This window comes from Phyllostomus discolor, chromosome 6 (genome assembly GCF_004126475.2).
Source record: "Phyllostomus discolor isolate MPI-MPIP mPhyDis1 chromosome 6, mPhyDis1.pri.v3, whole genome shotgun sequence".
NCBI classification, from domain to species: domain Eukaryota; kingdom Metazoa; phylum Chordata; class Mammalia; order Chiroptera; family Phyllostomidae; genus Phyllostomus; species Phyllostomus discolor.
The window spans coordinates 109,039,724-109,057,567 of NC_040908.2; the positions used below are offsets into that span (position 1 = coordinate 109,039,724).

The 17,844-nt window shown below is 34.9% G+C and overlaps 1 protein-coding gene across 2 annotated transcripts in view; it reads right to left on the bottom strand.

Annotated features, from left to right (window-relative positions):
* Nucleotides 1-17,844, bottom strand: part of TMEM135 (transmembrane protein 135) — a 320,100-nt gene that overhangs the window by 73,355 nt on the left and 228,901 nt on the right. For both annotated transcript variants that reach the window (XM_036028704.1, XM_028516386.2), the window contains exon 6: nt 10,972-11,018. In XM_036028704.1, the coding sequence (XP_035884597.1) occupies nt 10,972-11,018 (47 nt within the window). The remainder of the gene's footprint in view (nt 1-10,971; nt 11,019-17,844) is intronic.

Here is a 17,844-nt window from a genome sequence, read left to right on the forward strand (position 1 = left end):
CACCAAAAAACTCTGCACAAGACATGATGCATGAGCAGGCATGTTGTCGAGATGAAGCTGCCAATCACCAGTTGCCCATAGCTGCAGCCTTTTGAGTCATCTGAATAGTTTCCAGGGTGTTCAAGCTTAAATTTGATGCAGTTTCATTGCTCTGCTTATTCAGTCATTTTGAATGTGATGGCCACACAGTGCACATGCTTACTCAATTGTGTCTACCACCCCAATGACTAGTACAGTGAAGTTGTCATTGTTCACATATGTGCATTCCAGTCCTTGGCTGCCAGCTTACACTAATATATGACTTTCCTTTAAGAAAAAGGAAGCTTATATGGAGACAGTAGTTGGCCTACAGCTTGGGGTAGCAAGCAGGTATTCAAGTTAATTTTTGTAATAGACACCTGAGATATTAATGTTATTTCATTAGAGAGTTGAAAAGCCCTTCACAGCTGTCATAGTCCATTCAAGCTATTATAACAAAATACCAGAGACTGGGTGGCTTTTGGAAACAATGAAAACTCATTTCTCACAGTTCTGGAGGCTGGGAAGTCCAATATCAAGGCACCAGCAGACTGGGTGTCTGGTAAGCACCCACTTCTTCATCAGTGGCCATCTTCTCATTGCAATCTCATATGGCAGAAGGGACAAGGGAGCTCTTTCAGGCCTCTGTTATAAGGGCACTGATACCACTCATTAGGGCTCTGCCTCGTGATCTAATCACCTCCTGAAGACCCACCATCTACTAATATCACCTTGGAAGACAGGATTTCAACATATAAATTTTGGGGTTTACAAACTTGCAAACCATAGCACAAGTTTTCTAATTTATCAAGCAAATGATATACCAGCTAATTCTGGGAAAATATTGCCCTATAACTACATCAAATATACACAAGAATAAATGTAAATCCTTTCAAATACAAATAGCCATTCTATATAAAATTAATAACTAAGGCCTCCAATTACCCCACTTCTTCTAGCAATTGTTTCCTTTTTCTTATCCCTCTTCTTTACCATTGTTCCCTCCCCTACAGGCAACAGGTGAACAGAGTCAACTGCATGTAAGCAGGGTCAAGGGCATGGCAGCTACTGGCTATGAAAAAATGACAAAAAAGATATCTTTTAAGAATCACCTGTGGCTTTATTCAGTTGAGTTATGGTGCACTATGATGCAATATCATGCCTAGAGAGATCTGCAACATGGAGGGAAAAGGATACCCGTTTGGTTCCATTCTTTAAGCATTTTAACTGTTTTAGATTTTTTTTTATATCCAGTTTTCAGTGGATGAGCTAGCGACTAGTTGAGAGTAAGGCTGACAAAAGAGGGACAGATGGCCAAAACTTACTGCTCTGGGAATTTGGGGCCAACAGATTTCTTCTCTCTTCTTTCCGAATCTCCTCCCCACCCACCTAAGCCCCCCACAATGCCCATCCACCCAGTATCTTCAGAACCCCCTCTGTTCCAGCACCATTTCCTGTGCTGCCCCTCTGCCCTTTTACTCAGAACAGCATCAGAGTGAGGAAGCGATGGAGGAGGAGAGAGGAGTGAAAGGAAAGGCCCAGTTTAAACCATAATTCCAATCCCTTGGCTCTTAGATTTGCACTATTAGCCTGCATTGTTTAACTTTGGTTTTAACAATTCTCTCCCCGAGTTTTATTTTATTTTTAATAGTTCTTTCCAATTCTGTTCTTCTGTCCCCTCACTTCCCACTCACTGATGGCCCAGATTCGTGCTTCAAACACGGGGCTCTGCTGAGTGGCTCAGGAACTGGATTAATTCCCCATCCTTCTGCTTTAGCTCCAACACATTCAACATCAATATATTTTCCCAAAGATGTGTTTATCATACATAGTATTTGTTTCTGTAGTACCACTGGTACTATACCCCCAGTACATTTTATGGATTCATTTACAGGTTAAATAAGATTTAATGTTTGATTTGGAAACATAAATACAATTTTTAAAAAGTATTTTCTTGTAGGAGTATCTATTCTAAGTTCTCAGTACCACAGGGATAATTTTATGGATGAAAAATTGAAGATAAAAGAAGCCAAGTAACTTGCTGATGACCACAGAATTAGTAACTGGTAGGGCCAAAACCTAAAGAGAGATCTGATCTGTGTGGCATGAAAGACTGTGCAACTCCTATTACACCATGGAAACTCCTAAAGCCCATGGATGTTTCTCATTAAGTCAATGAACATTCTGAAAAGTTAAAACTTTTATTTTTAATCATTAAATGTTTTAAACCCAACATTATTCATTCAAACATTTACTGGGTACTCTTTTACACCAAATTCCCTCTAGTAATAGTCACCAATGCTAAAAAACTATTACTGACATCATCAGGAGAAAAAAATATAATTACAGGATTTGCTACTTATTAAAATTTATCATGATTTCTTACTCCTCTTGTCTATGAAGATTTGATTTGCTGAGACTTCTGCAAAAGTAATGGATTTTTACACACATGGGGAATTATCTTGTCACTCAAAACAGAAATGCCATATTGAATAATGCTTTGTTAAAATATCTGTGAATTTTCATTTTCAAAACAAAAATATTTTCATGCGTCATAGCTACTAAAAAGTAAACTAAATTTTTCAGAAGAATTATTCTCCTTTCAATAATATAAACATAATTTGTAGAACTTGAAACAATTACTTTCTTTTTCAAGATACAACTATTGTTACTACTAAATTCTAGCTAAATTATAGCTTACAAGATTAAATAAAAATATAAGACTGTATAGTGCCAACTTGATTTAGCTCAACAATGCTAACAGAGGTTAAAATTGTAATGGGTTGAAGTGTATACCATGATGTCAGTATAAAAAAAAGATCAATATAACCACAGCTCTTCCTTTATTTTAACTGCAAACTACATCTTGATTCACAAGGGGTCCCTATATGCAGAGGAAACTCAGAACTGCTGTGGGACTAGAATAAGCCTATTGGCAATGAATGGTAATAGTATGTTAGCGGTATAAAGTTTTCACTGAGTTAATAGCATATGGATGTCATCCACTTCTTGAATTTCAACATCAGTGAAAATAAACACAATTTTTACATTTCGAAAACTACCTTAAAATGCCATTTATTTTTATGAAAATAAAACTGCAGCAGATTTCTGAAAGGCAACTGGCCACTTCTGATATGATTATGTCCTATTAAGTCCCTACTTTAGGAATTACACTTTAAGTTTATCCTTTTTCTCCACACTATATTTCTCTTTGTCTTCTACTAAAAAACAGTAAACATTTATATTACTTACAAAATGTTTGAGCAATTTCATTTTTTTAAATCCTCACCTGAGTATATGTTTATTGATTTTAGAGAGAGAGGAAGGGGTGGGGGAGAGACAGAAGAGAGAGAGAAACATCAGTCCCCTCCCCTACACAACCCAACTGGGGATCAAGCCCACACACAATCTAGGTATGTGCCCTGACCTGGGATCGAACCCACAATCTTTTGGTGTATGGGATGATGCTCTAACCAGCTGAGCCACCAGGCCAGGGCTGAACAATTTTTTTTTTTATCTAGGAACAAGTTTCACAAAGGCTGATGAGCAAAAAGTGAAACAGATTTGCCACAACTTTCTACCATAGATAAGAGTACAATCACCAAATGGACACACTAATTTTCTACTGCGCCCCCAAATGCCAAATTAGTAGTATAACATGATAATAAACATTATATCCTCAGAGGAAGTGATTTACAACATCTATGGGCCTATGTTTTCTCACCCTTTCCATTTGCTTTGAGGAAAGTAACAGTCTTAACAATGTTACACTTTTTCTTGTCACAGGGCAGATTTTGCATTCTTTGGTAAGCTCACTGGCTGAGCTGCCAATTGTGGAACTGTCCTGTTTCCTCGGCACACATCTCGAGATACATGGTTTCTCAGTGTTCCTTTTAAGAATGACTATGAATTCAGGAAGCGAAAAACATTCTCTTTTTCCATTTCCTACCTCCTCTATACATCAGTCATCTTTGATTTAAACCATGCATCCAAGGCTTTCAGAGTTTTGATTCCTCCTAATCATTTATCATGACCTCTCCCAGACAAATAGGTTTAACAATCTACCTGTATATGTTGACATTTTGGACTACATTTTAAACTATTTCTCTTGTCTTTCCCATCCCCCAACCTGTCACTCTCACCTATTTGTGCAACCGTTTTTTATCTGTTTAAACTTTCCCACAGTTTGTCAAATAAATTAATTCTTTAAGAAAAATAAAAGAGAAAAACACAAGAGAAAAACCCTAGTCCTGTAACAACTTGCCCTTTCTCCTCTCAAACTTCTTGAGTTTACTATATCCATTCTACTTCCTGATCTCACATTTATTTTTTTATATTGTTCCTAACTTTGACAAATAATTAACCATTATAACCAAACATATTTAAAGTGCACTACATCTCACATTTATTTTTTAATCTACTATCCCAAATCAACTACAGAAATTTCTCTAGCAGGTTACAACTGATCACCAGATTGTTAAAGCAAATGAATCCTTTTAACACCTTACTGAATATATCTATAGTATTACCACTAAAGATAATGTCCTTATTCCTGAAATTCTCTATTTCAATTAAGTTTATTTCCTAGTTTAAAAGCAACAATCACTACTTCTATCTCTATGGGTACCAATCACTGTGCCAGGTGCTCACACATATTACTTCAGTAGTTTCTCACACTGCTGCCTGTTACCCAAGAGTGGGTCAAAGCAGCTTTTTTAAATAAATAAAGTAAATTAGAAAAGAAAATATCCCAATGTATTACATGTAGCAAGATTAGGTATTATTCTAGGTAATGTGTGTGTGTGTGTGTTTATATTCACAATTCTTATTTTATGTCACATCTGAAAAAAGCTTGAAAGGCACTGTGTGTTATTTAATCCCCCAAACTCACTTACTAGGTCCATATAAAAACTCACATACTTCAATAACGAAGAAACTGATGCATCAGAAGTTATATGATTTGTCCACAGTCGAGCAGCTGGTGTGACAGCCAAGAAAAGTCGATATTTTATCTCCTGAATTCCAAATACCCAACAGATATCTACGCGTCTGAATATAAATGTCTAAAAACATCTCAACCTCAGTATTTGCAAAAACCTGTGCTCAATTTCCACACATTTTCTAATTTGCTCAACTTCTAGTATTTTTCTCAACCACATCCAAGCTGCAATACTCATATCTCAGATCAACTCCCTTGTCATCGTATCAGCACCAAAACTCCCACCCTGTCCTCACCATTCCCTCCTGGAGAACAGCTACAGTATCCCTCCACCACTGCTTCTCATGAGGCCCCCCTTTTAGGACCTTGATTCACTCTCTACATTGCTGAAAGCATTCTTTTCAAAATAAGAATCTAATTATTTAGGGCAAACTCTTCTAGCCCTCAAGTAAAGCTTTGAAACTCTGAATGCCATATATAATTTTCTAGACTAAATTTTTATGTATGTCTATGCAATCCTTTAAGAAATAGAACCTAATTAATATTTAAAGGGCTTTCATTAAAATCAGAAAATGGTTGTCCCAGATTAAAAGTTCTTTACTTGCTTTTAAAGTTATTTCAAAGATACTAAGTTAAGTTTATGTAAAGAGAGTCCAGGACAATCACAAACGTCTTTCACTCAGGAATTGTAGGTTGTTCAGCCAATAGTGTTGTTTTCTTTTTCCTTTTTACTCGAATACCTTTATTATTTTTTAATCTATTGGGATGACACTGGTTAATGAAAGTATACAGTTCTTAAATACAAACACTACATCTCTATCTTGAGACCAGACCTGATGAGAATTCATCAACCCTGTTTCTAAGTCTGTTTAAAACAAAATAAACTTTAATTTGCACTAGTTTCTAACTAAAAATGCAATGTTTTCCAATGTTCATATCAGACTGAGATGCATCTATTGTGAATCAGTCATAGTCTGCAGATTATGTGCTATGACAACAAGCCTGAGCCTTTTGTTCTACGTGTTTAAACAAACAGCTGCCTTTGCGGCTGCCTTTGCAAAGGCAGGTAGAAAGAATGTCTAGTTAAGTATTCACTAGGATGGGATCAAAGTTGTCACAATATGCTTTATGATACCATCTATTTTAAATTAAATTATTTAAATAAAAATGAAGCAAAATTATTTCAGTTTTTAAAATACTGGTATTCTTCAGACACAGAGACAATACTGAAAATAAAACTTACAAAGTTTAAAAGTGTCGAATGTTCCATTATTTTCTGTGCGCAACATTAAGCATCGTAGTTTTGCCATGGCGTTTTTGTTGCTGACTCTTTGCTTCTCAATTAAAGCAGAAAAGAACTAGTGGTTCCAAGGAACCTAACTTCTTTTCTCCATAAGACTGTTGAGAGGATCCTACTGAAGCCTGAATCAACAACATGATGAATTCTTCGGCTTGAGAAAATGTATGCTCTGTACCCATAAATACACATTTGGAAATAAAGAAATGTTTTAAAGGGATGATTAAGGCAAAACATTCTATCACGTTTTCAACCAACACTTCTGTCGGCCTGAATTGAGAATGACATACCATGCTCTACGGTGAAGCTTTGATAATAACATGCATAATGATAAAGTGACTGAACAAAGCAGACAGAGGAATTATATGCAGTACACTCACTGCATATGTACTGAGAGTCTTTTCCCTTCAAAACATCCTCAAAATATTGTATCCCAATTCCTAACAGAACCCATATAATGTGTTGTATCAATAGATAGCGTGGTAGCTGGAGGGCCAGCTACTTACAAACTAGAACCAAACTAGAACTCTCTCTTCACATATTACCATTATTCAACCCAAGCCTCTACAGTGTTCCCAGGATCCCATCTGAATGTAAGTAACCCTTATCTCTGGTGTAGAGACTGAAAATCAAGGTAACTATGTAAGAGATAATGTATGTGAAAAAAATGATATCTGCAAAAAAAATAAACTTAATAGCTGTGCAAAAGTATGATATTTTCTCTACACATTTTAATAACCACAATTTCAATACTAAAAACATTGTGTTACCTAAGTAAATTCATATGACAAATATTTATGGAACTACTTCCTCAAGTTTTTCTTTTAAAAAATATTGGCACATTATCTCTCTATTAAAAGGGGGTCTCATTTCTCTTTCCCACATGCATGGGTTTGGATAAAAACACAAGTTGAGGTATCATTGGCAAATATGTTTTCCCATACAGTTGGTTCTCTTTTAATTTTGACACTGTTTTCTTTAGTTGTGCAGAAGCTTTTAATTTTGATGAGGTCTCATTTGTTTATTCTTTCCTTTATGTCTCTTGCTCTAGGGGACAAGTCGGTAAAAAAGTTTCTTCATGAAATATCTGAGATTTTCCTACCTACATTCTACTCTAGGACTTTAATGGTGTCATGTTTTATATTTAAGTCTTTTACCCACCTTGAATTTATTTTTGTATGTGGTGTAAGTTGGTGCTCAAGTTTCATTTTTTTGCACATGGCTGTCCAGTTCTCCCAACACCGTTTGTTGAAGAGGCTATTTTTATTCCATTTTATGTTGCTGCTTCCTTTGTCAAATATTAATTGACCATAGAGACTTGGGTTTATTTCTGGGCTCTCTGTTCTGTTCCATTGGTCCATGTGCCTGTTTTTATGCCAGTACCAGGCTGTTTTGATTACAGTGGCCTTGTAGTATAGTTTAGTGTTGGGTATTGTGATCCCTCCTACTTTACTCTTCTTTCTCAAAATTGCAGCAGCTATTCGGGGTCGTTTATGATTCCACATAAATTTTAATCTCCAAAATATATAAAGAACTTACACGACTGCACTCTAAGAAGACAAGGAATCCAATTAAAAAATGGGCAAAGGACTTGAACAGACACTTCTCCAAGGAGGACATACAGAAAATCCAAAGACACATGAAACGATGTTCAATATCGCTAGCTATCAGAGAGATGCAAATTAAAACCACAATGAGATACCGCTTCACACCAGTCAGAATGGCCATCATAAACAAAGCAACAAACAACAAGTGTTAGAGAGGTTGTGGAGAAAAGGGGACCCTAGTGCACTGTTGGTGGGACTGCAGACTGGTACAACCACTATAGAAAGTAGTATGGAACTTCCTCAGAAAACTAAAAATGGATCTGCCTTTTGACCCTGCAATTCCACTGCTGGGTCTCTATCCTAAGAATACTAAAACACCAATCCAAAAGAACCTATGCATCCCAATGTTCATAGCAGTACAATTTACAATAGCTAGATGCTGGAAGCAACCAAGATGCCCATCAGTAAACGAATGGATCAAAAAACTATGGTACATTTACACAATGGAATTCTATGCAGCAGAAAGAAAGAAGAAGCTCCTACCCTTTGCAACAGCATGGATGGAGCTGGAGAGCATTATGCTAAGCAAAACAAGCCAGGCAGTGAAAGATAAATACCATATGATCTCACTTTTAACAGGAACCTAAACAACAAAACAAAGAAACAAGCAAACTATAACCAAAGACACTGAAATAGAGGACAGGCTGACAGTGCCCACAGGGGAGAGTAGAGGGAATTTCAGGGGACATTGGGAAGGGTTCACGGGAACAAACTTAAAGGACACATGGTCAAAAACTAAGGGGAGGGTGGTAATGGGAGAGAAGTGAGGAGGGGTGGGGGGGGCTGGATTGGGAGTAAAAAGGAGAAAACTGTATTTGAACAATGATTAAAATAAAATTAAATTAAAAAAAAACACAAGTTGAATCACTTCTAACACAAAACGTTTCCCTTATGTTCTTCTCAAAAGCCATTACCATAAGGAGTCCTGGGGACAGTATCATTTGACATTTCCTTGTCCAATTTTATGCAATTGGAACTAAAATAATTGTTAATAAATGGAATGAATGTGTCCTCAGACACCTATATTTATAATAAAATTGAATTAAGAATAAAATATTCTAATTCAACTGGACTCGCCCACTGCTATGCACAGTGTATCTTTTTCATTCCAAACACATGCACAGCTCACACAAACATGTAACAGTGTCTTGCTTGGTTGTAGTGCTTTATAAATAGTTTTACTTTACCATTTACCAAACTTCTTTTGTTGAGTTATTCAGACTAACTTCTGCCAAGAACACTAGGAATTTGGTGATAGTGCTTCTTTTAGGAGAAAAACAACCCCTTGCCTCAGAAAATGGAAAGTGTTTATCTTGGCACTAAAACCTTATATTGAGCCTTCTGGAAAGTATTTTAAATTGTTGTTTTTAACCTAGACTTTGTGACTGCAACAGGAAAAGGTTCCGTAGCTCTGCACCAAAATACATATTTATAGGGTTGATTTTCTTTCTACACCAAAAATACTGGGTTGATGGCAGCAGTTTCCAAAGAACCATGCTAAAAATTGAGCATCATCACTATACTCAACACAAAATTTATTTTTTAAACTTCCAAAACTTCTGATGATTAAGAAATGCTAAATGTTAATCAAATATGCACTTTAGGTGTCATACTGGGAAGGACTGTTTCATTTAACTACCTGTTCTGTTAGGAATTTTAACAAAAAGAAAATTTACTTGATATTATACTTGCCTTCTGTATATATCAATAAAAGATATGTTTCTAAGTTTTTATCTTTTTTGTACTTTTCCCATTAGGTATGCTTTATCTTCTTCAGACTAGACAGAACATAAAGATAAACCACACAAACTTTTTACAATATTGTCCTAATAATGTGTCTCTATATAATCATGAACTTTGGGGAAATGGACGCAAATGAAAGTCATTGTTCTTCTTAACTCCTCTATCCCACCCCTAAATTATTAAAATGTAAGAGACCACAGAAATCATATGATATGTATGAAGCTATAGTAAAATAGTAGGTCAAACAATTTCACAAAGACCACCAGATAGCTGCAATAATTTCTCAGTCACTAATAACTGTCATAAAATACTACATATCGCATTACCATTCCTTTGCAGATCAAGTTGAAATTTTATCTATTTTTTACTTCCTTCAAACAGCCTGGCTGTCCCTTCACAAAAATAATAACAGCAACATTATCATTTTATATTTGCATATAACATGTTTTATAAAGTCAAAATAAATTAAAATTATATCACTGTGCTTATCAAATACTTATTTAAGATGTTCTTTTAGGAAATTAGTTATTTAAAAATTCTGGTATGGTTAAATTATTTCATTTAGGTTAAAAAAAAGAAAGATCTACCAAATTTATTGAAATCAATGTTTGCCATTGTCCAATAAATACAAATTTTAACTTTAAAAGCTTGGCCCTTCCTGCTGTGGCTGAATTCTGTCTATACCCAGAAATACTAAGAAAGAGTCTATTCAGATGAGTGCAATAACAGAGAAAAATGGAAATTAGTTGTATTACTGCAAAGAAAGACTAAAAGAAGTGGACTCTTGCTAAACAAAAATCCTATTCTCATACTGCTATGGTTACATAACAATGATAGACACCCTCTTTACTGGCACTGAAATCTTGGACCATCCTAACGCCCCCCCCCCCCAAATTCCTCATAGTCAATGAAAACTGTAACTGGCATCATGCACTAATTTAACATTTTAAAAAACTAAGACTAATGTGCTAGGTTACCTACACAGAAGACTTAGATTAAATACTACCATCACTCATTCTCATGAAAATGAGAATTTTAATTCTCATTACTTAAAATGTTAACTGTCTTAAAAGGAGACTGAAGAATATATAAAATCAGGCACAAAAAACACCTATCAAAATTTGAGGACCATTAATTTACATATTCGACTTTCTGTAGAAACCTATAAATAGAATGTGAAAAGACAAATATCCATGAGTTTACTAAGGAGTAGTGATTATCTCTAATCACTGAGAACAAAATAAAACAAAACTCATGCCACTCATAGGGGTAATTATTTGGGAAACACTTTAGTTACCTGGTTGATAAAAAAATTACAAAGGAACACCACTTTTTCTACTAAAATAAGTAGGTATAACAGAACATACCTGAAAAAGAACATGTACATGGCAGCTGTGATGCAGAACAAAAGGACCTAGAACAAGGAGAAAATACATTACTTGCAAAAGAACACTGGCATCATCATTGGTGTGTCCTATAAAAGCAAAATACCTACCATTAAATCTTATACCTGAAAAAGTTAAAGATGTGCAAAAGTAGTCATATATCTTTCATTCTCTATCTTCCAAATAAACCATATCAAGTCAATAGTCTCTATACACACATATATCAATAAAGTTATATACATTATATAATATGTATATATAATTACAACATGTATATATGTATGTATGTATGTATATAGATGGAGTAGAAGGATAACAAAGTTCAAAAAACAACAGTTGATTTTTAAAGATAATCTCTAAGAATGCCATTCAAAAGTGAAAGAAATCTTACCACCTGCAACAAGCAGGGGTGTCCAACCTTTTGGTGTCTCTGGGCCACATTGGAAGAAGAGTTGTCTTGGGCCACACATTAAATATACAAACACTAATGAAAATGATGAGAAAAAAAGTTTTTAAGTAAATTTATGATTTTGTGTTGGGCCACATTCACAGCCATCCTGGGCCACATGTGGCCTGTAGGCCATGGGTTGGACACACCTGATTGAGGGTATTATGTTGAGTGAGGTAAGTCAGACAAAAATAAATGCCATATGATTTCACTTAAATGTGGAACCTAAAAAATCTAAATAAATCTTAAAAAAACAGAAACAAACTCATAGACACAGAGAACAGATTAATGGCTGCCAGACAGGAGAAGGGTTGAAAAACTGGGTGAAAAAGCAAAGGGATTAAGAAGCATAAATTGCCAGTTATAAAAATAGTCATGGGGAAGTAAAGTACAGCTTAGAGAATAGTCAATAATATTATAATAACTATTTATGGTATTAGACTTACTGAGTTGATCACTTTGTAACTTATATTAATGTATAATCACTATGTTGTACACCTGAAACTAATACACCTTATTTTTTGGACCATAAGACACACCTAGGTATTACAGGAGGAAAACAGGAAAAAAATTTTGAAGCAAAAAATGTGGTAAAATATCTCATAACATAAATAACATAATATTTCACTATTGTAAATGTAAACAGAACTCAACAGCAGCATTAACAACCATTATTCCTCCCAAATGACGGGGGGAGGGGGGGTGCGTTTTATAGTCCAAAATACGGTAGTATTGTATGTCACTATAATTAAAATTTTTTTAAATGCCTGAAGAACCAAGTTAAGAAAAAAGACAGTGGCTTTTATAATGAAATCAACAATTAGATCATAATATTTATTAACCACTATATTAAGGTGGCTACATTATTTAAAAAATGTAAAATACAGTCCAGTTATCAACCAATGCTAATCAATAAGAATGGCTCCTAAAATTTTAATCATCCTTTGTGGGATATAAACTAGCTATTTAAAAATTCCTCTAAATACATGCATCAGAACACAATAAATCTGGATTAAAGCTCCCCTTAAACACACCAAATGAAACACAACATTCTAAAATGTACACAGAAAGAATCCAGAACCCAGATCCTGAACAAAAGCTGGGTTATACTCTTATGCTAACAAAGTTCTTCTCTTTATTTGCCGTGTTTCATTTTAGATTGTTTCTACTCTTAGATCTGAAGTTTACTGGCATCAGTCTACTTCACTGATTTCAATTTGATCTATCTTAATTCCTTTGTCTGTTTGCTCTAGACTTACTTGCTTTTGTTTTCCTAGTTTCTTAAGGTACACATATGGGCCACTGATTTAAGATATTTTCTTTTTAAATATAGATGTATAATGCTATAAATTCCCTCCTAAGTTCTGTTATATATATATATATCCTACTGATTTTGATAAATTGGATATTCACTTTTATTCCATTCAAAATACTTCCTAATTTTCTTTTTCTTTACTTCTGTAACCCATGACTTACTTAAAAGTATGTTATTTAGTTACCAAATATTTCAGAATTTTCAGTGATCTGTTGTTACTGACTTTTTATTTGATTCTATTATGGTCAGAATATACTTTAATATGGCTTGATTTTTTCTAAATTTATTGAAACTTATTTTATATCCTAGAATATGTTCCATATGTTTGGTCAATGTTCCATGTCTTTTAAAAGAATGTGCATTCTACTGTTGCTGGGTGGAGGGCTCTCTAAATGTCAGTTATGTCAAGCTGGTTGACATGGCTGGTTTAGCTCTTTTATACCCTTATTTTTTGTCCAATCGTTCCATCAATTATTGATATGTGGTATCAAAATGTCCTGCTGTAATTGTGAAATTTTCTCCACAATCTCTCCTTACAGTTGTTTCAGTTTTGGGTGGGGGTGGTTTTTTTTTTGGGGGGGGGGGTAGTATTTCGAAGCTGTTATTAGGAGCATAAGCATTTAGAATTCCATCCACTTTATCTGATGAAATTGCCATCTTCAGCTCTGATAATATTCTTTGTTCTGAAATCTGTTTTACCTGATAGCAACTCCAGTTTTCTTTTAATTACTGTTAGTTTTCCATTCTTTTAATGGATGTGGTCTTTACATTTGAAGTTCATTGCTTATAGACATCACATCGTTGTTTCCTACCTTTCACTCTAACTTAAAATCTCCACCTCTTCATTACAGTACTTAAATGTTTACAGTTAATGTGATTATTGGTAAGTCCAGAATTAAATCCAATATCTTGCTATTTATTTTTATTGTCTCTTATTTGTTTCTTTTTTCTCTTTTCTACCTTCTTTTTTAACTAATTTTTTATGGTTCCATTTTCTTTCCTTTGTTGGTTTGTTTGTGTTTGTTTTAGGATTTATAGTTTACATCTTTAAATTGATAGTCTCCATTCAAGTGATATTATACTAGTTAACATGCAATACAGAAACTTGCAATAGTATATAATTCCACTTGTCCCCTCCCGACCTTGGGTGACAATTGCTATCAGCCATTGTACTTTTAGCTATATTATAAACCCACTATATATTAATCATTTTTCAATGTCTGTATCAAGGACCTTAAAACCATTGTTTCAGATGTTTTGCCCACATCTTGGCTGTTGCAGTTATAAGTGTAATGATTATCCTGATTACCCCATAACTGTTATTCAGTCATGATCAAAATCGAAGTGTGGTTATTTAAATTTAAAAACATATGTCTAAAAAAATTTCATGCTGGATTTGAAAGATATTTTTGTTGGGTAGAAATTTCTAGGTTAACAGATCATTTAATTTCAGTAGTTTGCTGAGTGAATATTACTCCAATATCTTCTTACAGTTTGATTATAATGTGCCTTGGAGTAATTTTCCTCATATTTCTTGTACTAAGGGTTCATTAAGTTTCTTGGATCTGTGGGTTTACAGTCTGCATCAAATTTGAACATTTTTTAACATTATTAAAACAAATGTTTTTTATTCTCCCCCTTCTTAGGAAATCCAATTAATGAACAGTAAGTCACCTGAAGCAGTTCCACAACTCAACTAATGTTCTCTTTATTTTGGAAAAACAAAATCTTCTACTCTTTGTGTTTCATTTTGGATTGGTTCTATAGTTACGTCCTCAAGTTTACTAGTACTGTCTTCTGCAATACAAAATAGGCCATCAATGCATCCAGGAAATTTTCCACTTTACACATCGTAATTATCATCTCTAGAAGTTTAATTTGGGTTTTTTCCCCTATTTTCCATGTCTCTAACTTTTTGTGACTTGGAATTCAGTTACAGTAATGCTTTTTTAATGTTCTTGCCTGCTCTCTCTAACAGCTTTGTCAATTTTGGTTTGGTATTAATTGACTGATTTATCTCTTCATTATGGGTCAAATGTTCTTGTTTTTTATTGCATGCCTGCTACTTTTGATTGGATATTAGACATTCTGAAATTTACCTTGGTGGGTGCTGGATAAATATTCCTGAGCTTTTTTCTGGGATACAATTAAATTACTGGAAACAGTTTAATCCTTTAATGGATTGCTTTGAAAATTTGTTAGGAAGTATTGTTCAACTTAGGGCTAATTATTCCCCATTAATGAGGTAAGACCTTAATGCTACATGCATCTTGATATTTTCCAGTCTGGTTAGTAAGAAAAGACACTCCTCCAGTCTGGCTGCTATTTGAGTGCCAAGCACTTAGATAAAGACCTGCAGTCCTTTCAGGTTTTTCTTTCCTTGGACTGTGGCATTTTCCTCACTTACATGTCTTAATCAGTAATCAGCTAACTGCTTTCCTCTCTAGTCTCTTGTTCCATGAACCCTATCCATCATGTTCTCCACTTACTCTCTACGCTGTTTCCTCAATGCAGAAAGTCCTCTAGATGTTGAATGCCTCCCCTTTAATCCATGTCCAGAAACTCTCCCAAGGCATGGCTAGCATAATCATAGGGCTCATTTCATTTGTTTCGCAACTCTGAGGGATCTCTGCCCTTCAGTGTTTAATATCCATTGTTTCAGATGTTTTGCCCACATTAGATGATTTCAATTGCAAGGATAAGGGTTATCTTGATTACCCTATAACTGTTATTAGAACATTGGCAGAAGCAGAGTGTGCTTATTTAAACTTAAATTAACTTAAATTAAATAATATTAAAATTCAGTTTCTCATTCACACTAGCCACATTCATGTAATGAATAGTCACATGTGGTAGTAGATACTGTCATATATGAACAGAGATAGAACATATCTGTAATTGCAAAGAGTTCTATTAGACCTGTCTGGCTACTGAGTTACATTTTCACTAAACATTGTAGTATTGTGATAGCACTTTAAATATTCCAACTTTGTTTATAAAGCATATATCTGCACACACCTATTTTTATACTTTACATTTTTCTGTCTAAATTAACACCTAAAATTAACACTCACTTCATTTAATTTACACATTTGTGGGACTAATAGAATAATATCTATTACATACCTTGTAAGGGTTAAATAAGATAACATACACAAATCCTTATAAAGTGACTAGAACATTATAAATGCTCAATGCTGAAAGCTGTTAACAAGACATAATTTCTCTGTGCTTCCCTCCCTTTTTACAACCACTGTACAATATACTTCAACAAGATAAGTAATTTTCAAATTGCTATTTTCACTTTAATTTTTAACATTTTTTAAAATCAAAAGTTATGTAAGGCCTGCTACAACAGAGATGAATCTCAAAAATGTTACTTAAGTGAAAGAACCCAGTTACAAATGACCACATGCTGTACGATACCATTTATACCAAATTCCAGAATATACAAATCAATTTACAGAAAGTAGAATAAGGAATGTCCAGAGCTAGGGAAGTGAGGGGTGATGTGATCTGCTTACTAATGGTACAAAGTTTCCTCTGGGGCCAAGGGTTCTGAAGTTCGATTACATGGATAGGTGCACAACTCTGTAAATACACTAAACACCCATGGAATTGACACTTCAAATTGGTAAACTTTATAGCACGTGAATTACATTTCAAAAATGTTATTACAGTTTTTTTTACAAAGTAAGGTATATACATTATAAACACTAAATTCAAACTGAAAAAAATACAATGAAAAGAAAGTCAGCTTCTATTCCAGATCTCTAGTATCTTGTCTGCACAAAATTTTGTGTTTGTGTGTTCACAAAGGCACGTTTAATAAGTATTGTGTTATGCTTATTTTTACACACACACACACACATACAAACACTGGTTTGCTTAACACTTTATGAGTAGATATTTAGAGTGGATATAATAAATACTGAATACCAAAGTATACTTTGTAAAAATGTGCACTAATATATCTGGAGGTACATTCTTAGAACTGGATTCACTGCATTGAGAGATAGGTGCATTTTTAATTTTGACTCACTCTTATTAGCATATGAAAGTAGCTATTTCATTAGTAGAATGAAAGTAGCTATTTCCCTATACCCACAAAAACTGTGACTTATCAAACTGCCTTACCTTTACCAAACTTAAGGCTAAAATAAATGATATATTACGGTTCTATTCTTCTTATGAGTGAAACAGAGCCTCGTAGGTTTATAAACCTTTTTGTTTGTTTTTTGATCAGTTGGTGTAACTGCTTTTTCATGTCATTTGACTATTTTATGATTGATCTTTTAGAAACTACTTTTTGCTGGGAACTGCCCAGCCTGGTATAAGAAGCTATAACCTCCACCAAGGCTAAGGCTGAGGGAATGACCCTCAGCCTTAAAATCCTGTGAAACCTGCTTTGTTCAGAATGCTCTAAGGCTGGACCATACGTAAGCCAGCAAGGAGACAAAAGCTTATCTCCCTGGCAGGAGCACTGCTTCTGCTCCTTTTACTTCACCCTGCCTGGCCCCCAATGCTTGGTCGGTTAGCCAATGACAGATAAGACTCCCCAAGGGGGGAACGATCTAAGATAGGCACGATCATGTGGGAGGCCCCCAAGGAAGGACTTTGGGGGCTACAGCAAAAGGGGGTGATGGACCCCTGCCCCTTGGCTTTGACAAAACCTGAGTCCTCATTCTGTCTGAAAGAAGTCTCCTAATCTCTTGGCTGCTTTACTTCCCTTGCTCCACCTAAGCCTGAAACAAGGATGGAGGGTGGTGCAGCCCTGTGCTGGCAAAGGTGGGTTCTCTGGGCAATCAGGTCTAAAAAAGAATATGAAAAATCCTGTGAAACCTGCTTTGTTTAGAATGTTCTCAATTAAATGACAAGGGTACAAGAAAGAAATAAGTTTGTTCCTCAAAGTTTTACAGCTCTTTAGCTATCTGACCCTGACTCAAAATAGGCCCTCAGACTTCTTTTTTATCTATTGTTTGATCCTTACTTCCTGGCAATGATTAATGAGCTTTACCTGAATTCTTGTGTAAACGAACCCAATAAAAGCCTGCTTGGGTAGGAGAACGAGGCGCTCTCCCCTAGGGAGGGT